Source organism: Phalangium opilio, unplaced genomic scaffold (genome assembly GCF_054372755.1).
Source record: "Phalangium opilio isolate 3A_F unplaced genomic scaffold, DU_Popi_V2 ptg000045l_1, whole genome shotgun sequence".
In the NCBI taxonomy this organism is placed as follows: Eukaryota; Metazoa; Arthropoda; class Arachnida; order Opiliones; family Phalangiidae; genus Phalangium; species Phalangium opilio.
In genome coordinates this window covers 3,589,317-3,616,375 of record NW_028324168.1, presented here as the reverse complement: position 1 = coordinate 3,616,375, position 27,059 = coordinate 3,589,317, and the positions used below count along the sequence as shown (strand labels likewise).

General features: G+C 33.0%; 3 protein-coding genes and 1 long non-coding RNA gene across 6 annotated transcripts in view; 2 read left to right on the top strand and 2 right to left on the bottom strand.

Moving 5' to 3' along the window:
- The window catches only part of LOC149676769 (1-phosphatidylinositol 3-phosphate 5-kinase-like), a 39,650-nt gene extending 23,294 nt beyond the window's left edge, over window positions 1-16,356 (bottom strand). The window contains exon 1 of the mRNA XM_089838293.1: window positions 16,220-16,356. The gene's annotated coding sequence lies outside the window, so the exon portion shown is untranslated. The remainder of the gene's footprint in view (window positions 1-16,219) is intronic.
- On the top strand, window positions 14,580-15,775 carry LOC149676770 (uncharacterized). Of its 2 annotated transcripts, XR_016366636.1 has the most exons (3): window positions 14,580-14,709; window positions 14,771-15,012; window positions 15,213-15,775. It is a non-coding gene; the product is annotated as an uncharacterized LOC149676770 (long non-coding RNA). The 2 variants fall into 2 exon arrangements; XR_016366635.1 differs by having other exon boundaries at window positions 14,771-15,775.
- Window positions 16,357-16,477: 121 nt separating the features above from the next.
- AIMP1 (aaRS-interacting multifunctional protein 1) lies at window positions 16,478-17,615 on the top strand. The gene is made up of 2 exons (XM_089838392.1): window positions 16,478-16,756; window positions 16,816-17,615. Exons 1-2 carry the CDS (start codon window positions 16,478-16,480, stop codon window positions 17,557-17,559), a joined length of 1,023 nt encoding a protein of 340 aa, XP_089694518.1. The 3' UTR covers window positions 17,560-17,615.
- A 2-nt stretch (window positions 17,616-17,617) lies between these two features.
- On the bottom strand, window positions 17,618-27,007 carry LOC149676767 (putative phospholipid-transporting ATPase IIA). 2 transcript variants are annotated; one of them, XM_089838303.1, is made up of 16 exons: window positions 26,830-27,007; window positions 26,508-26,705; window positions 26,288-26,435; window positions 26,104-26,217; window positions 25,862-26,029; window positions 25,055-25,282; window positions 24,817-24,969; window positions 24,650-24,739; window positions 22,012-22,629; window positions 21,778-21,939; window positions 21,540-21,716; window positions 21,102-21,461; window positions 19,885-20,315; window positions 19,650-19,816; window positions 18,879-19,082; window positions 17,618-18,791 (listed from the first exon to the last, which is right to left on the bottom strand). In XM_089838303.1, exons 1-16 carry the CDS (start codon window positions 26,859-26,861, stop codon window positions 18,658-18,660), a joined length of 3,384 nt encoding a protein of 1,127 aa, XP_089694429.1. In that variant the 5' UTR covers window positions 26,862-27,007; the 3' UTR covers window positions 17,618-18,657. The 2 variants fall into 2 exon arrangements, with proteins under 2 accessions (XP_089694429.1, XP_089694430.1); XM_089838304.1 differs by having other exon boundaries at window positions 26,523-26,705.
- Window positions 27,008-27,059: the final 52 nt, after the last annotated feature.

Genomic DNA, 27,059 nt, shown 5'->3' with positions numbered 1-27,059 from the left:
TGAAACTCATGGTTTTTTCAAGGAAATCCATGGAGTTATTTACGCTCATAATTTAGGGAAAGTTTTAAGCCATTATATCAAGGGTTTCACAGGTTTCAAACCAAATTTGTATTTTGCATAAAAAGTATAAAACAAGCAAACTCGATGAAACTCATGGTTTTTTCAAGGAAACCTATTAAGTTATTTACGTTCATAATTTAGCCATTAGTTTTATACCATAATATCAAGGGTTTCACAGGTTTCAAACCAAATTTGTATTTTGCATAAATTTGAAATTTAAAGCAAACTTGATGAAACTCATGGGTTTTTCAAGGAAACCTATTAAGTTATTTACGCTCATAATTTATCGATTAATTTTATACCATAATATCAAGGGTTTCACAGGTTTCAAACCAAATTTGTATTTTGCATAAATTTGAAATTTAAAGCAAACTTGATGAAACTCATGGTTTTTTCAAGGAAACCTATTAAGTTATTTACGCTCATAATTTATCGATTAATTTTATACCATAATATCAAGGGTTTCACAGGTTTCAAACCAAATTTGTATTTTGCATAAATATTAAATAACATGCAAACTTGATGAAACTCATGGTTTTTTCAAGGAAATCCATGGAGTTATTTACGCTCATAATTTAGGGAATAGTTTTAAGCCATTATATCAAGGGTTTCACAGGTTTCAAACCAAATTTGTATTTTGCATAAAAAGTATAAAACAAGCAAACTCGATGAAACTCATGGTTTTTTCAAGGAAACCTATTAAGTTATTTACGTTCATAATTTAGCCATTAGTTTTATACCATAATATCAAGGGTTTCACAGGTTTCAAACCAAATTTGTATTTTGCATAAATTTGAAATTTAAAGCAAACTTGATGAAACTCATGGGTTTTTCAAGGAAACCTATTAAGTTATTTACGCTCATAATTTATCGATTAATTTTATACCATAATATCAAGGGTTTCACAGGTTTCAAACCAAATTTGTATTTTGCATAAATTTGAAATTTAAAGCAAACTTGATGAAACTCATGGTTTTTTCAAGGAAACCTATTAAGTTATTTACGCTCATAATTTATCGATTAATTTTATACCATAATATCAAGGGTTTCACAGGTTTCAAACCAAATTTGTATTTTGCATAAATATTAAATAACATGCAAACTTGATGAAACTCATGGTTTTTTCAAGGAAATCCATGGAGTTATTTACGCTCATAATTTAGGGAATAGTTTTAAGCCATTATATCAAGGGTTTCACAGGTTTCAAACCAAATTTGTATTTTGCATAAAAAGTATAAAACAAGCAAACTCGATGAAACTCATGGTTTTTTCAAGGAAACCTATTAAGTTATTTACGTTCATAATTTAGCCATTAGTTTTATACCATAATATCAAGGGTTTCACAGGTTTCAAACCAAATTTGTATTTTGCATAAATTTGAAATTTAAAGCAAACTTGATGAAACTCATGGGTTTTTCAAGGAAACCTATTAAGTTATTTACGCTCATAATTTATCGATTAATTTTATACCATAATATCAAGGGTTTCACAGGTTTCAAACCAAATTTGTATTTTGCATAAATTTGAAATTTAAAGCAAACTTGATGAATCTCATGGTTTTTTCAAGGAAACCTATTAAGTTATTTACGTTCATAATTTAGCCATTAGTTTTATACCATAATATCAAGGGTTTCACAGGTTTCAAACCAAATTTGTATTTTGCATAAATATTAAATAACATGTAAACTTGATGAAACTCATGGTTTTTTCAAGGAAACCTATTAAGTTATTTACGCTCATAATTTAGCCATTAGTTTTATACCATAATATCAAGGGTTTCGCAGGTTTCAAACCAAATTTGTATTTTGCATAAATTTGAAATTTAAAGCAAACTTGATGAAACTCATGGTTTTTTCAAGGAAATCTATTAAGTTAATTACAACATTAATTTAAAAATTCCATTTCGAATTTATATTACCATTTCACAATTGAAATTTTCTTAACATTAAGTTTTTTAACAGGAATTTTTGACATGCATAATGTTTAACAAGGGATGGTGGAATAAAGTATAAATGGAACAAAGTATAATGATAACATGGCATAACAACGAACAGGAATAAATAAAAATATGTATACTTGGATTAGTGTTTATGTTGTATTTAAAAACTGGAACTAGGTATGGGGGAAAGAACAAACTCGTAAGTCGTAAAATGTCATTCCTGGACTAAAGTATAATGACCCTGAAGCGAGTACTGCAGAATAAAGTAGGGCTATAGTTGGATTACCGTATTGATCAGAGTGGTCTACTCGTCGCCAACCAACACAGAACGGTGAAAACGTGAATGGGCAACACTAATTTCTTTATGATGTAGAATTATTTAGCCATGGTAGGAGGAACATTTTAATTTATTATACTATGTTGAAATAGCAGAGAAAAGAAGGAAGGAGATATTATCAGTATAGTTGCGTATGATCAATGTGTCGTGGGAATGTAGGTACCGAAGAATTTTGATGACTGTGCGCAGCTTTCTCGTGCATATTGGTGTCACAGGTTCTCTTCTCTATGCCACGACATCACCAAAATTGTTTGGAAAATTTACCAGTACACTAGATAAGATAAGCCAACAACAAAAATTTAAAGTATTCTTTAAATTTTAAAGAAAAGTTGGAAATTGTAGGTTTTCTGTTATAAATTCTTACATTTTGGGCACTTTCCAAAGTTATTTGGTAAGAAGTTTGGGCTAGTTTTTAACAATATTTTATAGACTATCCCTTTAAACTGGCACTCTCCCTTTATTTTTCTAACCTGGCTGGTTTTACCTATTTATACCGTGAAGTGTTTTCGTTATTCAAAAACTCTGACCTCTGACGTAAATGAAAAACCCGAAGACCTAGAGGAACTTGAACTTCATAAAGAAGGACCCACGAATGGGCCACGTGTTGGTGCGCGAAATACTAACGCGCTCGCGCTATAAAAAGGGGTCTCCGACCTTTGTTTAACTCTCTCTCTCTCTCTGACTATCACCTTGCTCCTGCTTGGTCTGTTGCTGCAGCCCTTGGGCTCTACGCCCTCGGGCGTGGACCCTTCGGGGCCACGCCGCGGTTTTTGTCGTGAAGTCTCCGGACTTAAACTTTAAAGGCCGACTTCCATCGAAAAGGGTTCTTACGAACTGAAAACCGTGCATCGAGAGTAACAATGGAGCGACCGTGCCGATTTTCGAATCCCCGTTGGACAAAATTTTGAAGGGTTCTTACGAACTGAAAACCTTTATACGGGGGTTCTTACGAACTGAAGATAAACAATAGATATTTTCCTTCAGAGGGTCGTAAAAATCGGGAATAAAATATTTAAGAGACTTTCTATTGTTTATCTTCAGTTCGTAAGAACCCGCATAGCAAGGTTTTCAGTTCGTAAGAACCCCTCCAAATTTTGCCCCAGTGGGGACTCGAAAATTGGCACGGTCGCTCTATTGTTAAGAATCGATGCACGGTCTTCAGTTCGTAAGAACGCTTTTCGGTGGAAGTCGGCCTTTAACAACGCGCCGGTTACCTCATGTAACTTACCTGGACGATATAATTTTCGCGCCGGACGCCTTTGTGCGGGTTTCAACATATGCATAAATATAAACTTGAACTATTTTTATTTAAATTAAACCCAGCCAGGTTTACATTATTATTTATATTTAAATCATTTAAACCATTGTTTGTCTAATTCAATGACGACAGTTTTATTATAACAAGCATTAAGCTTTATTTTATTATTATTAATTTAAATATTTCCCCTAGACATTAATACGAACCAATTTAATAAAGTATAAATAACTTAAGTTCATAATTATTTAATATATATCTATGATCATTACCATTTTTTTATAAAAACTGTCTCAAGTTTAAGACTCTCGGTTTTTGAGTTGGGCTAGAAACTTGCCTTTTTTAGCCACATCGTTTGATGTACATCTAACGATGGGGGTATTAGTTTGACTTGGTCTGAAGAAGTAGTAGTAGTAATAGAAGAAGAAGAAGAAGATGATGATGAAGAAGTATCGTTCGTCTTTTTAAAGGGAGAATGAAAAGAGTGATTGATGATTTTCAAAGGGAGAGCATTATGATTTGTCTATAACTGTGCATTGGGAATGTACTCTGCACATATAAATTAACACACTTAGAGTGAAAAGGGATAAACTGTGTTAAGGTGATATTTTTCATTCATTGGTGATTTTAAAGGAGAAAGGATTATGATTTACCCATGACAGTACAATGCGGATGCTCTGTAAGAATATTAATGAACAAACAGACAAATTTTTCATATTTGCTGAAGTTCTTAGTTTCTTGCCAGCCCACACAAAGCTTGGTTACAGATTTGCGCGTGCTGACAACCGATGCTTTAACAGAGTATATACAGAATAAGCTCTCGTTCGTGATAGGGAGTTGCCTATCCTACAGCGTGAAAACTAATTTCCTCGCGCGCATTCTTTATCCATGGTGGTACTTTACTTTGGACACCGCTAACCAATTACAGCACGAGATCATTTTAGAAATAAATGGCGCGCTCTCTCAGAAAGTTTAAAGGGGCTGACCGACCCCCTCTCCTTTTCTACCCACCCGCTATGCTAAGCTCTATGCGGAAGATTGTCGTTTGTTCCATGGTCTGATAAGCCCCTTTTAAGCTAGGAGGATATATTGGTGAGGGAGTCTTCGACTGCCCGTTTTCCCATTGAAACGCGCATGCAGATTATCGGCCGTTGTTTCCCCCGTTTTCACTCGTTCTGGGAGATTCTTAGCCGCGCAACTAGTTCCGCGCACATCGTCATCGGGCTTCGTCTGTTTCTTTTGTTTTAATTTTTGGTAGACAGCTTAATGCGTCGCGCTGCAATTTTTTAGTGCTTTAACGGAACATTTATCATTATTTTTTTTATTAATAGTAAATTATGGTTCTTAGATAAAACTGAAGTAAAGCGAATGGTTTTTACTCTTTCTCTACAGCTAAAACTACACAAGATAAGTGTTTTAGATGGATTAACGCCTTTGGGGGAGTTGAGTTAACGCCCGATAAAATTAAAAAATATCACTGCATGTGTAGTGAACACGTAATATAGGCGGCGTTGCTTCTAACTTTCTAAGGCCTAAGCTAGCATGAAGAACCCTCTATTTTTGAATAGGGATTTGCGTGGTCACGTGATGCGCGTAACCAAGTTAATTAGGTGCGGGTGCACGAAGCTCCCATCGGAGAGACCGAAACCAGAGAGCTCTAAGAACAGGCAGTCGAAGACTCCCTGACCCCTATATCCATTTATACTTTATTCCACCATCCCTTGTTAAAAATCCCTGTTAAAAACTTTAATGTTAAGAAAATAAAAATTTCAATTGTGGAATGGTTATATAAATTCAAAATTTAAATTTTAAATTAACGTTGTAACTAACTTAATAGGTTTCCTTGAAAAAATCGTGAGTTTCATCAAGTTTGCTTTAAATATCAAATTTATGCAAAATACAAATTTGGTTTGAAACCTGTGAAAGCCTTGATATTATGGCTTAAAACTATTCCCTAAATTATAAGCGTAAATAACTTAATAGGTTTCCTTGAAAAAACCATGAGTTTAACCGAGTTTGCTTGTTTCATACTTTTTATGCAAAATACAAATTTGGTTTGAAACCTGTGAAACCCTTGATATTATGGTATAAAATTAATCGATAAATTATGAGCGTAAATAACTTAATAGGTTTCCTTGAAAAACCCATGAGTTTCATCAAGTTTGCTTTAAATTTCAAATTTATGCAAAATACAAATTTGGTTTGAAACCTGTGAAACCCTTGATATTAAGGCTTAAAACTATTCCCTAAATTATAAGCGTAAATAACTTAATAGGTTTCCTTGAAAAAACCACGAGTTTCATCGAGTTTGCTTGTTTTATACAATTTATGCAAAATACAAATTTGGTATGAAACCTGTGAAACCCTTGATATTATGGTATAAAACTAATGGCTAAATTATGAACGTAAATAACTTAATAGGTTTCCTTGAAAAAACCATGAGTTTCATCAAGTTTGCTTTAAATTTCAAATTTATGCAAAATACAAATTTGGTTTGAAACCTGTGAAACCCTTGATATTATGGTATAAAATTAATCCATAAATTATGAGCATAAATAACTTAATAGGTTTCCTTGAAAAAATCGTGAGTTTCATAGAGCTTGCTTTAAATTTCAAATTTATGCAAAATACAAATTTGGTTTGAAACCTGTGAAACCCTTGATATTATGGTATAAAACTAATGGCTAAATTATGAACGTAAATAACTTAATAGGTTTCCTTGAAAAAACCATGAGTTTCATCAAGTTTGCTTTAAATTTCAAATTTATGCAAAATACAAATTTGGTTTGAAACCTGTGAAATCCTTGATATTATGGTATAAAATTAATCCATAAATTATGAGCGTAAATAACTTAATAGGTTTCCTTGAAAAAACCATGAGTTTCATCGAGTTTGCTTTAAATTTCAAATTTATGCAAAATACAAATTTGGTTTGAAACCTGTGAAACCCTTGATATTATGGTATAAAATTAATCGATTAATTATGAACGTAAATAACTTAATAGGTTTCCTTGAAAAAACCATGAGTTTCATCGAGTTTGCTTTAAATTTCAAATTTATGCAAAATACAAATTTGGTTTGAAACCTGTGAAACCCTTGATATTAAGGCTTAAAACTATTCCCTAAATTATAAGCGTAAATAACTTAATAGGTTTCCTTGAAAAAACCACGAGTTTCATCGAGTTTGCTTGTTTTATACAATTTATGCAAAATACAAATTTGGTATGAAACCTGTGAAACCCTTGATATTATGGAATAAAACTATTCCCTAAATTATGAGCGTAAATAACTCCATAAGTTTCCTTTAAACAACCATGAGTTTCATCGAGTTTGCATGCTATATAATATTTATGCAAAATTCAAATTTGGTTTGAAACCTGTGAAACCCTTGATATTAAGGCTTAAAACTATTCCCTAAATTATAAGCGTAAATAACTTAATAGGTTTCCTTGAAAAAACCACGAGTTTCATCGAGTTTGCTTGTTTTATACAATTTATGCAAAATACAAATTTGGTATGAAACCTGTGAAACCCTTGATATTATGGTATAAAACTAATGGCTAAATTATGAACGTAAATAACTTAATAGGTTTCCTTGAAAAAACCATGAGTTTCATCAAGTTTGCTTTAAATTTCAAATTTATGCAAAATACAAATTTGGTTTGAAACCTGTGAAACCCTTGATATTATGGTATAAAATTAATCCATAAATTATGAACATAAATAACTTAATAGGTTTCCTTGAAAAAATCGTGAGTTTCATAGAGCTTGCTTTAAATTTCAAATTTATGCAAAATACAAATTTGGTTTGAAACCTGTGAAACCCTTGATATTATGGTATAAAACTAATGGCTAAATTATGAACGTAAATAACTTAATAGGTTTCCTTGAAAAAACCATGAGTTTCATCAAGTTTGCTTTAAATTTCAAATTTATGCAAAATACAAATTTTGTTTGAAACCTGTGAAATCCTTGATATTATGGTATAAAATTAATCCATAAATTATGAGCGTAAATAACTTAATAGGTTTCCTTGAAAAAACCATGAGTTTCATCGAGTTTGCTTTAAATTTCAAATTTATGCAAAATACAAATTTGGTTTGAAACCTGTGAAACCCTTGATATTAAGGCTTAAAACTATTCCCTAAATTATAAGCGTAAATAACTTAATAGGTTTCCTTGAAAAAACCACGAGTTTCATCGAGTTTGCTTGTTTTATACAATTTATGCAAAATACAAATTTGGTATGAAACCTGTGAAACCCTTGATATTATGGTATAAAACTAATGGCTAAATTATGAACGTAAATAACTTAATAGGTTTCCTTGAAAAAACCATGAGTTTCATCAAGTTTGCTTTAAATTTCAAATTTATGCAAAATACAAATTTGGTTTGAAACCTGTGAAACCCTTGATATTATGGTATAAAATTAATCCATAAATTATGAGCATAAATAACTTAATAGGTTTCCTTGAAAAAATCGTGAGTTTCATAGAGCTTGCTTTAAATTTCAAATTTATGCAAAATACAAATTTGGTTTGAAACCTGTGAAACCCTTGATATTATGGTATAAAACTAATGGCTAAATTATGAACGTAAATAACTTAATAGGTTTCCTTGAAAAAACCATGAGTTTCATCAAGTTTGCTTTAAATATCAAATTTATGCAAAATACAAATTTGGTTTGAAACCTGTGAAAGCCTTGATATTATGGCTTAAAACTATTCCCTAAATTATAAGCGTAAATAACTTAATAGGTTTCCTTGAAAAAACCATGAGTTTAACCGAGTTTGCTTGTTTCATACTTTTTATGCAAAATACAAATTTGGTTTGAAACCTGTGAAACCCTTGATATTATGGTATAAAATTAATCGATAAATTATGAGCGTAAATAACTTAATAGGTTTCCTTGAAAAAACCATGAGTTTCATCGAGTTTGCATGTTATATAATATTTATGCAAAACACAAATTTGGTATGAAACCTGTGAAACCCTTGATATTATGGTATACAATTAATGGCTAAATTATGAGCGTAAATAACTTAATAGGTTTCCTTGAAAAAACCATGAGTTTCATCGAGTTTGCTTGTTTTATACTTTTTATGCAAAATACAAATTTGGTTTGAAACCTGTGAAACCCTTGATATTATGGTATAAAATTAATCGATAAATTATGAGCGTAAATAACTTAATAGGTTTCCTTGAAAAAACCATGAGTTTCATCAAGTTTGCTTTAAATTTCAAATTTATGCAAAATACAAATTTGGTTTGAAACCTGTGAAATCCTTGATATTATGGTATAAAATTAATCCATAAATTATGAGCGTAAATAACTTAATAGGTTTCCTTGAAAAAACCATGAGTTTCATCGAGTTTGCTTTAAATTTCAAATTTATGCAAAATACAAATTTGGTTTGAAACCTGTGAAACCCTTGATATTATGGTATAAAATTAATCGATTAATTATGAACGTAAATAACTTAATAGGTTTCCTTGAAAAAACCATGAGTTTCATCGAGTTTGCTTTAAATTTCAAATTTATGCAAAATACAAATTTGGTTTGAAACCTGTGAAACCCTTGATATTAAGGCTTAAAACTATTCCCTAAATTATAAGCGTAAATAACTTAATAGGTTTCCTTGAAAAAACCACGAGTTTCATCGAGTTTGCTTGTTTTATACAATTTATGCAAAATACAAATTTGGTATGAAACCTGTGAAACCCTTGATATTATGGTATAAAACTAATGGCTAAATTATGAACGTAAATAACTTAATAGGTTTCCTTGAAAAAACCATGAGTTTCATCAAGTTTGCTTTAAATTTCAAATTTATGCAAAATACAAATTTGGTTTGAAACCTGTGAAACCCTTGATATTATGGTATAAAATTAATCCATAAATTATGAACGTAAATAACTTAATAGGTTTCCTTGAAAAAACCATGAGTTTCATCAAGTTTGCTTTAAATTTCAAATTTATGCAAAATACAAATTTCGTTTGAAACCTGTGAAACCCTTGATATTATGGTATAAAATTAATCCATAAATTATGAGCGTAAATAACTTAATAGGTTTCCTTGAAAAAACCATGAGTTTCATCGAGTTTGCTTTAAATTTCAAATTTATGCAAAATACAAATTTGGTTTGAAACCTGTGAAACCCTTGATATTATGGTATAAAATTAATCGATTAATTATGAACGTAAATAACTTAATAGGTTTCCTTGAAAAAACCATGAGTTTCATCGAGTTTGCTTTAAATTTCAAATTTATGCAAAATACAAATTTGGTTTGAAACCTGTGAAACCCTTGATATTAAGGCTTAAAACTATTCCCTAAATTATAAGCGTAAATAACTTAATAGGTTTCCTTGAAAAAACCACGAGTTTCATCGAGTTTGCTTGTTTTATACAATTTATGCAAAATACAAATTTGGTATGAAACCTGTGAAACCCTTGATATTATGGTATAAAACTAATGGCTAAATTATGAACGTAAATAACTTAATAGGTTTCCTTGAAAAAACCATGAGTTTCATCAAGTTTGCTTTAAATTTCAAATTTATGCAAAATACAAATTTGGTTTGAAACCTGTGAAACCCTTGATATTATGGTATAAAATTAATCCATAAATTATGAGCATAAATAACTTAATAGGTTTCCTTGAAAAAATCGTGAGTTTCATAGAGCTTGCTTTAAATTTCAAATTTATGCAAAATACAAATTTGGTTTGAAACCTGTGAAACCCTTGATATTATGGTATAAAACTAATGGCTAAATTATGAACGTAAATAACTTAATAGGTTTCCTTGAAAAAACCATGAGTTTCATCAAGTTTGCTTTAAATTTCAAATTTATGCAAAATACAAATTTGGTTTGAAACCTGTGAAATCCTTGATATTATGGTATAAAATTAATCCATAAATTATGAGCGTAAATAACTTAATAGGTTTCCTTGAAAAAACCATGAGTTTCATCGAGTTTGCTTTAAATTTCAAATTTATGCAAAATACAAATTTGGTTTGAAACCTGTGAAACCCTTGATATTATGGTATAAAATTAATCGATTAATTATGAACGTAAATAACTTAATAGGTTTCCTTGAAAAAACCATGAGTTTCATCGAGTTTGCTTTAAATTTCAAATTTATGCAAAATACAAATTTGGTTTGAAACCTGTGAAACCCTTGATATTAAGGCTTAAAACTATTCCCTAAATTATAAGCGTAAATAACTTAATAGGTTTCCTTGAAAAAACCACGAGTTTCATCGAGTTTGCTTGTTTTATACAATTTATGCAAAATACAAATTTGGTATGAAACCTGTGAAACCCTTGATATTATGGAATAAAACTATTCCCTAAATTATGAGCGTAAATAACTCCATAAGTTTCCTTTAAACAACCATGAGTTTCATCGAGTTTGCATGCTATATAATATTTATGCAAAATTCAAATTTGGTTTGAAACCTGTGAAACCCTTGATATTATGGCTTAAAATTAATCGCTAAATTATGAACGTAAATAACTTAATAGGTTTCCTTGAAAAACCATGAGTTTCATCGATTTTTCGGTAAATTTATGCAAATTAGTATTCTTGTGGCAAACCTTTGAAATTAGCGGCCTTATGCACGGAGAGGTTTGCTGGAGAATTTTATGCAAATTAGTATATTGGCTGCAAACTATTGAAAATACCGGCCTTATGCAAGAAAAAGTTTGCAGCATTTATGCAAATTAGTATTTTGGAAGCAAACTTTTGAAAATGGCGGCCTTATGCAAAAAAAATGGTTTGCTGCAAACTTATGCAAATTAGTAGCGTCCAACCCGGAAACGCCACCAAAACAAACGTGACTTTTGACCTATTAAGCAATAAGCAGACGATAAGTGTTAAAAATAACAGGCTGCCGCCCCCCCCCGTGGGGCAACACTATTTTACCCCGAAATTATTTTTGCCGAACTTTTGCCGAATTACCCCAAATTTTAATATAGGAGGTATTCTCCCATGCATCGTCTGCTAAAACATTCTAAATGACTTATGGCTCCGCCTTCGGCTATTCGGGGTTAAATATGTCCGTTTCGGCACTTATCGGCAAAAAAGAGTGGGGTAAAATATAAAAATACGTGACCTACACTAAACGTCGCAATTAAATGAAGTTAATCATTCAAATCCATTTCAGAAACTAAATAAGCCTAACTAAGCTACCCTCTCTTGCCCCAATGACACTTAAAATAATAAATAGGGATTTTTCGCAAATATCAGAAACTCAACTAAACATTGACATTAATGTGAATTTTTTATTAAATCTCAATTTACAAGCTTAACGTAGTCTATATTCCGTGAACGATGTGTGAAATAATAGTTGTAAACTTTCGATCCTGATTTCGTGTACATATCTAGGGCCATTTCCGTGGGACAGTTAAACCAGAAATCCGACATTAAATCGTCGCCACTCTGAAGTGTACCTATACCAGCAGTTTTTTTTTGGCTTAATGGTTAGATGGGGGGCAAATTGGGCTATAAAATAATCAAAGGACATCCCCGTATCTCTAGTAGAAACAGAGTTACGAGCCTAAAAAGTATAGTCTAATGCATTTCCTATGGACGGGTTTGTTTCTTTACGTTTTTACCCTAGCTATGTTGATAGCTTTTGAATGCACTCTGGTTCAACAACAACTTAGGAATTTGTCGGAAATTCGTTAAATGGGAAACAAGCCATGATTCAGGTAAATAAATTATTTATATTTATTCAAGTAAACAAATAAATTATTTATAATGATTAAAGTAAACAAATAAAATTTTTATATTGATACAAGTAAACAAATAAAATTTTTATATTGATTCAAGTAAACAAATAAATTTTTTTATATTGATTCAAGTAAACAAATAAATTTTTTTATATTGATTCAAGTAAACAAATAAAATTTTTTATATTGATTCAAGTAAACAAATAAAATTTTTTATATTGATTCAAGTAAACAAATAAAATTTTTTATATTGATTCAAGTAAACAAATAAAATTTTTTATATTGATTCAAGTAAACAAAGAAATTTTTTATATTGATTCAAGTAAACAAATAAAATTTTTTATATTGATTCAAGTAAACAAAGAAATTTTTTATATTGATTCAAGTAAACAAATAAAATTTTTTATATTGATTCAAGTAAACAAAGAAATTTTTTATATTGATTCAAGTAAACAAAGAAATTTTTTATATTGATTCAGGTAAAATAACGTGTTTCTCTCGACTTTTATTGAACTACTAGCTGGCTCCTTCAACCAATCCAGCTGAAGTTGATGGTCTGGCTGATTGCTTTAGCTGTTTTAAAACAAAATTATCAAGGGAACGGGGTGATTGAACCAAGACTATTCATACCATGGTAAGCTCCTCAACTTGTTTTTCCAAACGTTCCTTGCTTTCTTTCATACTTTTCATCTCATTTTCCATCTTCGAGATTTTGGCCTTATAATGTGATTTTAATGTACGTAATACTATCAAATTTTCTTCTTCTATAAAAAGTTAGTGGGATTAATTTAATTCTCTGCCCAATCATTTCTGAACAGAGGGAATTACCACTTACCAGAAGTCCAGATAACTTCGTTTTAAGTTCCCCCAATTCCTTTTCCAGATCACCTTTTTCCTTGCAGAAATTGTCGCGTTCAGCTAAAAATTAAGTAAAGATCATTAAAATAAAATTTCCCGGAAAAAGTTTAGTTTAAGGTCACTTACTTTGGATTTGGGAGAACCCTTGAACGACGTCTGCAAGGTCGGAGAAGGATTTAGATTTAGCCAGAGGGTGTCATGCACCAAGGTTGGAAGTTGAACCGTTGCTTACGTTAATCAAGGCCTGTGCGCGGTAGTTTCGAAAGGAGCGACTTTTAAGAAACGCGACTAAATATTTTTCTCCCTATTTTACCGCGAGATGGCATTGACAGCTAGACCCAAACGCGCGCGAATTTAAAATTCCAAGCGCGAGAAAATGAACATTTCGAATTCCTTAAGTCCAGCTAACAGCGCTCTCGGGTGAGAGAATTTGGCAACTTAAATTGCCAAACGAAAAAAAAAAATCGGCGCCACGCACAGGCCTTGATTAACGTAGGCAACGGTTGAACTCGGCCATTCCCGGACAAAGAGCAAAAAAAAAAAAAATAAAAAATAAAAATAAAAAAGCACTCGACCAAGGCTTTCTTCGGGAAGTAATAATTACTTCTTAATTACGGTTAATTAACAAATATTTACAATTGAATTCGTATACATAGACATGAGAACACTAAAGGCTGTACTAACCAAATAAAATAAAATAAAATAAAATAAACTAAAATAAAATAAACTAAAATAAAATAAACTAAAATAAAATAAACTAAAATAAAATAAACTAAAATAAAATAAAATAAAATAAAATAAAATAAAATAAACTAAAATAAAATAAAATAAAATAAACTAAAATAAAATAAACTAAAATAAACTAAAATCTATTAAAAACCTAGATCTAAACCGCTGGTGAAACCTCTCTCACCAGCGGCGTAAAATTAAAAGACTACAAAGTGGCGTGCGCGAACCACCGTATATATATATATAAAAGAAGCTACGTGATCTATGACGTCACACAGGCGTTGCTATTTTTTGCCGTTTATCCACGGAGTCTGTATTTTTAAGGGACTCGGTTTTTTATCCCAGGAAACGAGGAAAGCTTGAACACGGCCAACTTAGATCATCTCCTTCGTCGCCTGTTCAGCCCCAGTTATTACTCCATGGTTTTAACGCTTTTGCCATCAACTCCAATAATATTTCTCCATGGGTTTAAAAGTTGCAACTTTCTCAGCTTCTTTCCTGGTATAAAAAAACCGAGTCCCTTAAAAATACAGACTCCGTGGATAAACCGGCAAAAAATAGCAACGCCTGTGTGACGTCATAGATCACGTGGCTTCGTTTGGCGCTTTATATGACGGTGGTTCGCTCACGCCACTTTGTAGTCTTTTAATTTTACGCCGCTGGTGAGGGAGGGTTTCTCTCTCACCAACGTTTTAGATCTATGTTTTTAAAAGTTTATTTTATTTTGTTTTATTTTATTTTATTTTTTTGTTTTATTTTATTTTATGGAAGACCTGCGTGAATTATACAATGTAGGCGTTAATCAAGATTAATTATAACCTTCAGCCTATAGCCAATGACCTATTCTTTTAGACTACACCCCACGAAACAGTTAAAGCCAAAACTTTGGAATAATTCAAACATGGGCCCGTTCTTTCCTCCAAGAACCTAGTCATAGGCCATCAGGTACAGTTCCATCATCAACCGGGGCCACAACTACCAGTTCTGCAGCACCCACATCTGGTGGTAAAACTCAAGAGGAATTGGATGAAGAGGAGCAATTGCAATTGGCAATTGCATTGTCTATGAGTGAAGCCGAAACCAAAGAAAAGGCTGTAAGAATTGCATTTGTTTGTTCTTGTTTAAAGATCGAATCAATAACTTTGACAAGGGGAAGAAAAAAAGTCTATTTTATCTTAATTGTAAATAATGATTATCTTTATCTCTGAAGTCATTCAGGAACTTATTTGTTTTAAAGGCGTTTTATGTCCATTATTTGACATTTATTTCACTTTTAGCCACATTTTTGTTACAGAGTTCCAGCTCCAGTGTTGATCCCCAGATTAACGAAAAATTAATATGATTTTATCGCTTTTATCAATCTCTTTTATCAATTTTATCGCTTTTATCAATCTCTTTTATCAATTTTATCGCTTTTATCAATCTCTTTTATCAATTTTATCGCTTTTATCAATTTTATCGATTTTATCAATTTTATCGATTTTATCAATTTTACGAAAAAGCAGGCTAGAATTATGAACCAAAAATTGACTGATCTTCAAGCCTAATTTTGATTTTACCAATTTTATCAATTTTGCCAATTTTAATAATTTTACCTATTGTACCAATTGTAATAATATAAATTAATTTAAGTGTGAAATAGAAATAAGGAGCTTTACCAACTTCTAGCTTAGTTTCAATCTTAATCATGTAATTCAATTAAAAGTTATTTTAATTTTTGTCCCAAAAATGTACATTTTTGGTCTAATTTTATATTAATTATTCTTAATTATGTGGAAATTAATGTTGGATTGTGGTTCGATAGAGTAGATTTCGCTTATAAATTGAGATTCAATAAACAATACATATTAATATCAATGTTTAGTTGATTTTTTGATATTTGCCGAAAAATCCTTATTTATTATTTTAAGTGTTGTTGGGGCAAGAGAGGGTAGTTTAGTTAGGCGTATTTAGTTTCTCAAATGGATTTGAATACTTAACTTGATTTAATTGCGACGTTTAGTGAAGGGCACGTATTTTTATATTATACCCCACTCTTTTTTGCCGAAAAGTGCCGAAACTGACACCATTTTACCCCGATTAGTCGAAGGCGGAGCCATAAGTCATTTAGAATGTTTTAGCAGACGATGCATGGGAGCATATCTACTATTTTAGAATTTGGGGTAATTCGGCAAAAATAATTTCGGGGTAAAATAGTGTTGCCCAAGAAAATAGTTCGAATTTCCCAGAATGCCAAGGCTTAAAATTAATTAGCAGACCAAGGCTTAGCAAAATAAAAAATTTAAATAGCGTCCCACTTACCTAAAGTCCAAAGCTTAAAACGTAATTTTTCAATAAAATAATCACAATAACATCTTATAGACACATTATTGAGTACTAATATTTTTCCATTAAAAACGAAACTAATTCAACCCGGAAAGTGGAAACGCCACCAAAACAAAACAAACGTGACTTTTGAGTTTTGACCTATTAAGCAATAAGCAGACGATAAATTTCAATAATAACCTTTCGTCCCGAGTCATTTCACACGTGCTTTCTATAAAGATCGTTTTGGGGCATATGTTATCATTTTCATTAATTTTAAGACCCATTAATTTAATTTACAATATTTCTAAAATGTCTGTCAATATTAGTACCCTATCTTCCCAAGCCGCGCAAGCCGATAAGTTAATTTCTCAACTACACCAAGAGATAAACTCAATTCGTCAAAATGTATTGTCTAACCTCTTCAAGAGGGAACAAGCTCGTTTGGAGGGCGAAAATGAGGGTCTTCGTAGAGAAGTTGAAGAATGGAAGCATAAATTAGTCCAACTCGAAATTGCTCATGGCGTTAATCAAGTAAATATAGCCGTGAAAGACCCAACAAAGGCTTAGTAATCTCATACATTATTTATTAGGTTGCAATGCCATCATCTAAACGCGTCAAAGAAGACACTTCACCTTCTAAATCTCCCGCTAAAACTTCCCCAACTCCCCAAAAAGGCCCAACCCCAACCCCAAATAAATCAGTTAAACCACAGAATACTGATGAAAAAATCAAACCCGAGAAACAGGCGGAGAAACCTAAACCAGAAAAAAAGGAAAAAGGCCCCAAAGAAGCTTCAAAACCCGCTAAAACTAACAAACCAGCTGAGGAAGATGAGAAAATAGATGTTGGTCGACTTGATTTAAGAATTGGACGCATTCAAGCTATTGATAAACATCCAGATGCCGATGCCTTATATGTAGAACAAATTGATTTGGCCGAGGAAAAACCAAGAACCATCGTATCCGGTCTTGTTAAACACGTCAAAGCCGAGGATCTTAAGGACCGTCTAGTCATGGTTTTATGTAATTTAAAACCAGCTAAAATGAGGGGGGTTACTTCAGAGGGTATGGTCATGTGCGCCAGTTCACCTGATAAGGTAGAAGTCTTGATCCCACCCCCTGGTTCAGTTCCCGGGGATAAGGTTATTTGTCCTGGGTATGATCTACGTCCCGATACACCCTTTATGAATCCCAAGAAGAAAATATTTGAAGGTGTAGCCCCTGATTTGAAAGCTAACGAGCAAGGCATTGCTACTTATAAAGGAGTTGCTTTAGAGGTCATTGGCAAAGGTCAAGTTAAGGCACCCACCATGACTAATTGTCAAATTAAATAAATGTTAAAAATAAAAATTGTACTGAATAATTAAATTAAAATTAATTATGAAAAAAATATTCTGGGTTTATGTTTGTTGATTTATTCCTTGCCAGTGTTACAACACCAAAATATTTTTTTTTTTTTTTTACAGTTTTGCTTTTAATTTTAATCACTTTGAAGTATTAATAAAAAAATTGAGGTTTAATCTTTAAAATTAATTATGAAAATACCATTAAATAATGACACTTATTGCTTAAAATATGACTAGAAAGCGTTATCTTTCAATTATATCAAAAACGGATTTATGGGATAAGAACCAGCTGGGGAAATAAGGCGGTGGCACAGGGCAAATGACCAGTTTAAAAATTAAATCGGAGGGGGGTCAGTGGTCCACGGGACCACTAAGAAAATTCATGGGTTTCCAGAGTCCAGACATTAGCTAATATATATTAATTATCCACTTCTTCAATTTAGCAGACGACGCGCCCTGGTCAGTGGTCATGGACCAGTTTATTTATTCCAGGCCAGAGGGGTCGCTGGCCCAATGTCCAGTTTAAAAAAAATCCTTATTTCCCACCCTGATAAGAACGTCGGATCATAGCTTTAGCCTCTAGTACCATCCTCGCATACTTTATTGAGAAACTTCGTCTGCTTATATTTTGACTCCACCCACAAATTCGATCTCTATAAGTAGCTATATACAGAATTTGTGGGTGGAGTCAAAATATAAGCAGACGAAGTTTCTCAATAAAGTATGCGAGGATGGGGAGTGAATTCGCTAACTCCGACGTTCTTATCCCATAAATCCGTTTTTGATTATATATATATAAGTAGACCTAAACCTTTATTATCCTCATCGTAACTTGCTATAATAAAAACGAACCCAAGTCTTTTTAGAGTTCTTTTTATAAGTACTTAATTAGCTTTAAAAACCATCGGTAATTAAATTAACCAAATTACTATTTAATAATATTACTCAAAGTAGGCAGTAGTAATATAAATAATGTAATTAACGAGAGCTGATATTAATTTTTATGGGGGTTTTTTTTTCCATTTCATTTCAGTATAGTTTATATATAAAAATTTGTGTTTAAAACTAGCAATTTTAATTTTTATTTTAGGTGAGTTTAGAATAACTAGGCGGGGCTACTTTCTTATGCAAATATTTTAGAATGTACAGCGGTAAACAGCTGATTAAAGTAATCACAGTCGCTTTCCATAGGAAAGTTAATGTCCATATAAATTGCTGATCTGCAATTGTTTTTATCGGAACCATTTATACATTACCCAAAAGACATTAAGGATAACGTAACGTAGGCTTAGCTTAAAAACACTTACCAAAGGAATTCTTGAAAATGACTAAAGAAAGGCCGTATATGGTGAGACTAAAGATTTCCGCCAAAACCATGGCCCAATGCCACGTTCTTATAGTTAGGGCCACCATCAATAGTTCCGTTAAAACCAAAGAAGTAAAACTAATAGCCACAATGTGAATGAATTCGTCTTCAAATAGTAACAAAGCTCCGTACATAATTATTCCACCTATTATTAAACAATTACTAAAGTAATTTAACTTTCTTAAAGGGAGGGTGAAGTAGAAAATCAAGTGATTTTTTATCGATTCTTCTACTAATTATAAGACCAGCCTGCATAGTGAAACATTCAGGAAATACCAGCTCCGAATGATTTTAAAATTCAAATTAGGTTCAGATTTTAAGGATAATTTTAAAGAAGGACCTCCGACCAATCGCGTAACGCCCTGCCTTTTTGTTAACAAAATTCTCGTGGCACGTTCCGTGTTGAATGAAATTTATCACGAGATTTGATAAAATTAGGCGCGCGACGTGACAATCGTGGCGCGAGACACGGAACGTGCCACGAGAATTTTGTTAACAGAAAGGCAGGGCGTTACGCGATTGGTCGGCAGTCCTTGTTTAAAATTATCCTTAAAATCTGAACCTAATTTGAAATAATTTTAAAATCATTCGGAACTGGTATTTCCTGAATGTTTCACTATGTAGACTGGTCTTAAGATTAGTAGAAGAATCAATAAAAAATCACTTGATTTTCTACTTCACCCTCCCTTTAAAGAGTTAATCCGATCATTACCTTGATAAATACTGATTAAGACCCACATAAAAAACGTTTTAAAGGACAAAGATCGACCCTTGCTTAACTCTTTATACAACTCAGGGTAAGTTAAAGCAATTTTTGGTGAAACATCTTTGTCCAAAACGAGAGAGAACACCGGGAACATGGTGTAAATGGTGGCGTAACTGAGTAAACGTATTTTACTCATTAAGTACAACAAGTAATTTCTACCATTACGTTAAAAGATACGTACCCAACCATAAGAAACCCTTGATACAAAGCTACAGAGGCGAAATAGAAAACGGAACTAAAGACAGCCTGCATTGTAGATATAATTAGACCTCGGTGGATGACAAACTGGCTTAAGGAGGCGGTACGTTTATAGCTATATCTTCCGTGAACGATTAAGAGAGGAGCTAAATGGCTAAATTGTGTGATGGAGAAATCAGCGGCTAATGAAGCTTGTTTGCCTTCTTTCCCCACAATTCCCACTCCAACGTCGGCTTCTTGGATCATGGAGACATCGTTACCTCCGTCTCCAACAGCGCACGTTCTTTTACCAGTTTGATCCTTGACCAATTTCACAACTTCGGCTTTTTGAGTAGGGGAACAACGGCAACATACAACCGCCGGACATTGTAAGGCCAATTCGAGAAACTCTTTAGGATAATGGCGAAGACTTTGCTACAAAGAAAATGGTTTCAGTTCAGTTTAGTTTTCGTTTAACTCGTGCTCGCATAATCCCTAGTTAGGCTTTAAGTTTTCGCTAATTCATTTTTAAGATAGGCTTAAAGTTTTCGCTAATTCATTTTTAAGATAGGCTTAAAGTTTTCGCTAATTCATTTTTAAGATAGGCTTAAAGTTTTTGCTGATTCATTCCCGAGTTAGGCTTAAAGTTTTTGCTGATTCATTCCCGAGTTAGGCTTAAAGTTTTTGCTGATTCATTCCCGAGTTAGGCTTAACGTTTTTGCTGATTCATCCCCGAGTAAGGCTTAACGATTTTCGCTGTTTCATCCCCGAGTTAGGCTTAAAGTTTTTGCTGAGTCATTCCCGAGTTAGGCTTAAAGATTTTGCTGAGTCATTCCCGAATTAGGCTTAGTTTTTGCTGAGTCATTCCCGAGTTAGGCTTAATGTTTTTGCTGATTCATCCCCGAGTTAGGCTTAATGTTTTTCGCCCACTCATTCCCGAGCTAGGCTTAACGATTTTCGCCCACTCATTCCCGAGCTAGGCTTAACGATTTTCGCCCACTCATTCCCGAGCTAGGCTTAACGATTTTCGCCCACTCATTCCCGAGCTAGGCTTAACATTTTTTGATGACTCATTCCCGTGTTAGGCTTAACATTTTTTGATGACTCATTCCCGTGTTAGGCTTAACATTTTTTGATGACTCATTCTCGTGTTAGGCTTAACATTTTTTGATGACTCATTCCCGTGTTAGGCTTAACCATTCCTTGTGGCAAAATACTAACTTCTAAAGACTCCCCATCTATGACTAACGCGGTATCATTCTTCCTCCTGAAGGCATTGAGCTCTAAATGAGCTTCCGTTCGACTTGTAACAGTTTGAAAAGCGTGCAAAGGTTGAGTTCTTGAAACCAGGCACGAAGATTTTGCAATACTGACTGCTGTTTCCAACTTATCACCGGTTAACATCCAAACTTTAATTCCGGCATTCCTCAACAACTCCAAAGTTGGTCTAACATGATCTTGAAGCTTATCCTCAACACCTGTAACGCAAAGCAGCTCCATATCTCTTTCTAGACTTTCCAAAACGGCGTTAACTTTCGCATTTCGATCTTGCACACTTATTTTAGCTTTTTGGTATCGAGCCTGGAGTAGACAACAACTTTTAATCAAATCAAATCAATTAAAAAAAAAACAAAAAAAAAAAAAACCCTAGACTTTTACCTCAAAATCAATATACTGTTCCTCAGTTAAAACTCTTTTACCGACAACTAAGGTTCTGAGTCCTTCCCTAGCCATATTTCCGCATTCTTCATTCAACCAATCATTGTATTGAACAATGGAAGACATGACAACATCGGCTCCTTTCATAAAAAATATAATTTCTCCCGTAGATTCTTCCTGGAATAAGAGATTTATTATAACGTTCACTAATCAACATTAACACCTATGCCATAATTACTTTGAAGATAGCACCCATTCTCTTAGTTTCAGAGGTGAAAGGGAACACCTGAAGGATCTGATATCTTAGCAGTTCCCCTTGAGGAGTTCGGAGATGAAGGGACTGAAGATCTCGATAAACTAAAGCTAATCCGACACTTTCAGTCCAAGATACTAAGGCAACCTAAAAAATAAAAAAAACAATTCAAAGTGATTAATTTAATGTAAAGACATTAAACACTGATGGTACAATTACTTCATCAGGACTCGAGGCTTGATAGACAATCTTTTCGGTTGTTTTCTTGGCCACTTCTTCCTCCATTTCAACTTCCATTCCCCGATTAACATTTCCGGCCATGGCTTGATAATAAACATCTTCGATTTTATTATTTTCCTGGTCAGTCGGGGTAACGGACTGATCGATAACCGGCGTGACATTATGGCACAAAGCTATAGCTCTAACCGCTTCTCTAACTCTAGTAACTTCAGTCCTTTTCATTCCAGGAACCCCTAAAGGTCCGGAACCTTTTGGTGGGTTAGGAACCGCCAATTGATAAGCGGTTCTCAAATGAAACGCTACTTCTTCAAAAGAATCGGAACCGTATGAAACAGTTCCTAAATGAAGGCGTTTGAAAACCATTTCATTTCGCGTTAATGTTCCAGTTTTGTCAGTTAAGAGGTAATTGATGCGTCCTAAGTCTTCAGGGATTGTGGTACTACGAACCACTGTTCCCGGAATATCCGGATCGTGTTGAATCATCCAAGAGTAGACAACTTTAGCTAAGTCAAGGTTTACTCTAATGCTGATAGGAATGATATACGAAAACAAGAGGATGAAGCGAAATAGGTAACGGTACCACGGACCATTAAATCCCTGAAACGAATTAATTACTTCCACTTAATTTAGTTTAAATACGCGCGATACAATGGCCATCACACTATAAGGTGCAATTTCTAATTCAGCCAATAGCCATACATTCTTTCTCTTTCTGTAAGTGGTACAATATCAATACAATCATAGGAAGTGTAACAAATTTCACAATTCCATTTGCCAAAAAAAAAAAAAAAAAAAAACTATATCCAGTGGTCTATTGAAGCTTTCATTTAGTAAAACTATAAGTAGTAATATACTTTTTGCTGTAGTTTTCAACTAAAATCATCCCCCACTGCGCCAACCAAAGAAGCATGAACAATTTTTTTGTTGACATACACTTTCAAATAAATAGGCTTTGATACAGCTGTCTATCAAAGTAAACCCCAACAATACCAGGCCTTCCCTTGTTAGTGTAAGGATAGGTTGTCGTTGGCATTTTAAATATAAGCGTCTCTTTCTCTATTCAACGTGGCAGTAGATTAGGTACTATATAATACAAAACCTTCGCGTTGCCACTATATACCAGGCGAATTCAGCGTCAAAGTTTTTTCCCATTACTACCAAGAGGTGGAGGATACAATAAGCACTGTACCCATAAACCTTGTTTTTTTCTTAAGCACTGTACCCATAAACCTTTTTTTTCTTAAGCACTGTACTGTACCCACAAAACATTTTTTTTTCTTCAAATATCCCATGTTACAACAAAAGCAAAAATCACATGATAGTGGTGCCAATGTACTTTCTTTCAATAATTTTTTTTCTTCACAATAACAGTGGAGAACCAATTTTTTTACACACTTGGTTTCCGTGTTACCAGGGTGCACATATAGACAGACACACAAACATACATACATACATTACCCCACGTAGATAAAAATCAAAACTTAATTTTTAAATGATGTAGGTCATTGTACTTTCAACGTCATCATAACTATTTTCAAATCTCCCATGTTACAACAAGAACAAAAATCATATGATAAGTGGTGCCAATGTACTCTCTTTCAATAGTTTTTTAAACACAAGTGGATAACCAATTTCTTGACACACTTGTTTTTCGTGTTCCTGGGGTCCACTTACACACACACACAAACATTGCAAAAGCTGGTATGCTTATTACCACACGTAGATAAAAATCAAAACTTCTTTTTTTTTTAAATCATTTAGGTTAGAGTTGGGTACCTTCAACGTCATCATAACTATTTTCAAATGTCCCATGTTACAAAAAGAGCAAAAATCATATGATAAGTGGTGCCAATGTACTTTCTTTCAATAGTTTTTTTCAACACAAGTGGATAACCAATTTCTTGACACACTTGTTTTTCGTGTTCCCGGGGTCCACAAACAAACATACATACATACAAACAAAACAAACATCGCAAAAGCTGGTATGCTTATTACCACACGTAGATAAAACTAAAAACTTTCTTTTTTAAACGATTTAGGTTAGGGTACCTTCAATGTCATCATAACTACTTTCAAATGTCCCATGTTACAAAAAGAACAAAAATTATATGATAAGTGGTGCCAATGTACTTTCTTTCAATAGTTTTTTTCAACACAAGTGGATAACCAATTTCTTGACACACTTGTTTTTCGTGTTCCCGGGGTCCACAAACAAACATACATACATACAAACAAAACAAACATCGCAAAAGCTGGTATGCTTATTACCACACGTAGATAAAACTAAAAACTTTCTTTTTTAAACGATTTAGGTTAGGGTACCTTCAATGTCATCATAACTACTTTCAAATGTCCCATGTTACAAAAAGAACAAAAATTATATGATAAGTGGTGCCAATGTACTTTCTTTCAATAGTTTTTTTCAACACAAGTGGATAACCAATTTCTTGACACACTTGTTTTTCGTGTTCCCGGGGTCCACAGACACGCACACACACACAAACATACATACATACAAACAAACACCGCAAAAGCTGGTATGCTTATTACCACACGTAGATAAAAATCAAAACTTCTTTTTTTTAAAAAAAAAATCATTTAGGTTAGGGTTGGGTACCTTCAATGTCATCATAACTAAAGCTAATCCAATAACAGCGGCAAATAAAACTTTAGTTAGTTGATTTAATTCCATATCTAATAATCCAACCTAAATTTAAATAAATAAAAGATCAATTAAATAATAATAATAAACAAAAGGTTATGTTAATGTTAATATTAATCTACTTTGCTCCTAGGTGAGGAGTTATTCATGGAACTTCTAGTTTCAACTCCAGTATAGACAACAATTCCTATAGCTGTACCAGATGCAATGACTGTATTTGCCCATAAGGCATTTTCCGCCGTTAATGCAACTTCAGCTCCTTCTCCACCATCATTCTGTCAACAAAAAAAGGGTTAAAAATCCCCTAATTAACTTTGTAGTAAATAATTTAATTTTATTTAAATATATTAATATATTTACTCTTGTAAATTTTCCAATAAAAGAATGAATGTCTTTTTGAGGTTTTTCCGCAAATATTGAGGCATCCATATCAAAGAGATCCTCAACATTAGTCAATCTTTGAGTAGTTTCTACAGCTAATCTAAGTTTCCAATCAGTTTCTCCGTCTAACTGATCTGTTCTGATGAAACAAGCCCCATTCGCTTCCGTAGTTCTTAGGAAAACCATGTCAGCTGGTACTCTTTGATTCTAACAAAGTTATCAACATTAAACCCTAAGTTACTTTAAAACTCCTTTAAAGGGAGGGTGAAGTAGAAAATCAAGTGATTTTTTAACGATTCTTCTACTAATCTTAAGACCAGTCTGCATAGTGAAACATTCAGGAAATACCAGCTCCGAATGATTTTAAAATTCAAATTAGGTTCAGATTTTAATTAGGGATAATTTTAAAGAAGGACTTCCGACCAATCGCGTAACGCCCTGCCTTTCTGTTAACAAAATTCTCGTGGCACGTTCCGTGTTGAATGAAATTTATCACGAGATTTGATAAAATTAGGCGCGCGACGTGACAATCGTGGCGCGAGACATGGAGCGTGCCACTCGAATTTTGTTAACAAAAAGGCAGGGCGTTACGCGATTGGTCGGAAGTCCTTCTTTAAAATTATCCTTTAAATCTGAACCTAATTTGAAATAATTTTAAAATCATTCGGAGTTGGTATTTCCTGAATGTTTCACTATGCAGACTAGTCTTATGATTGTTAGAAGAATCGATAAAAAATCACTTGATTTTCTACTTCACCCTCCCTTTAACCCAAGAAAAATACTTACTTTTTCAACCATAATTAAATCTGAAACTTTAATTTCAGCACTAGGCACTAAAATGACTCCTTTTCTAGTTAATTTTCTAAATTTCTGATTGTTTACTTCTTGATCGCGTCTATGACGCCTAAAATCATCTATAGCTTCTCTGATTAAAGTTACAGTCATCACAAACCCCTAACGATGTTTTACATTTATGATTTTATAATTATTATTTATTTCCTAATTAATAAAAAATTGAAATAACTGACCAGTGGTCCCCAATAAGTATATAAATAACCAATTCGAACATCGGGAATAAACTGGGAAAGGGCCATTACCAGGAAATAGAGATTTAGAAAGAATTTGAATTGGTTAAATAATACCTATAAAAAAAAAAAGATTCAAAGGTTTTTTTTTAATCCTATTTTAATCATATTTAATTTATAAGCTTACCAATGGAATGAATGTGAAAAAGTTGTATTTCTGATTGCATATTTTATTAGGAGGGAAACTCTCATTACAAGATCTCCCTAGAAACACTATTCTTGGTCTTAAAACTCGACCTCCGCAACATCGGAAAGATGCCATGCTGGTACAACACCTAAAATTTAGGGTTTTAGGATTAGGTTTAAAAGGTTTATTATCATACCTGAATTTAAAAAAAAGGAAAAACGTCGCGATTTCTAACTTTAATAAACAGTTATAAGTGCAGTGGCACAAACAGCAAAATATTTTATTCACGGTGCTACGTTTCTTGGGATAAATGAAACCTTCCTCTAATAATGACTCGTCTTCAGCTGCCTCAAATTCTTCATCGCTGCTAAAAAGGGAATCTAATTCGTTGTTGAAGTGATTCAAATAGCTCGCTGACCTATAAATAAATAATTAAATTGAAATTTTAGACCAAAGATAAATGGTTTTACGAGTACGACTTTTATCTGTCAAAAAATATGCCAAGGCTTAGCAAAGTTTAGTCATAGGAAAAACCATTTTACCTCTGATTCTGTGTGGAACGCAAATTTATCATTAGGGCTACAACGGTTTGGTCGCGCTATAATTAGACGCTCAACGTCATTACTTCCAACAAAAACAAAAGAAAAAGGGGGTCACAAAACAAAACAACTTTATGATAATTCTCAGAGTCAGAAGAACGAAACTACGAATCACGAAAGTGACAAAGACCGCGCCTGCGCGTTATGCAACTACGCAAGGCTTTACGGCCCTT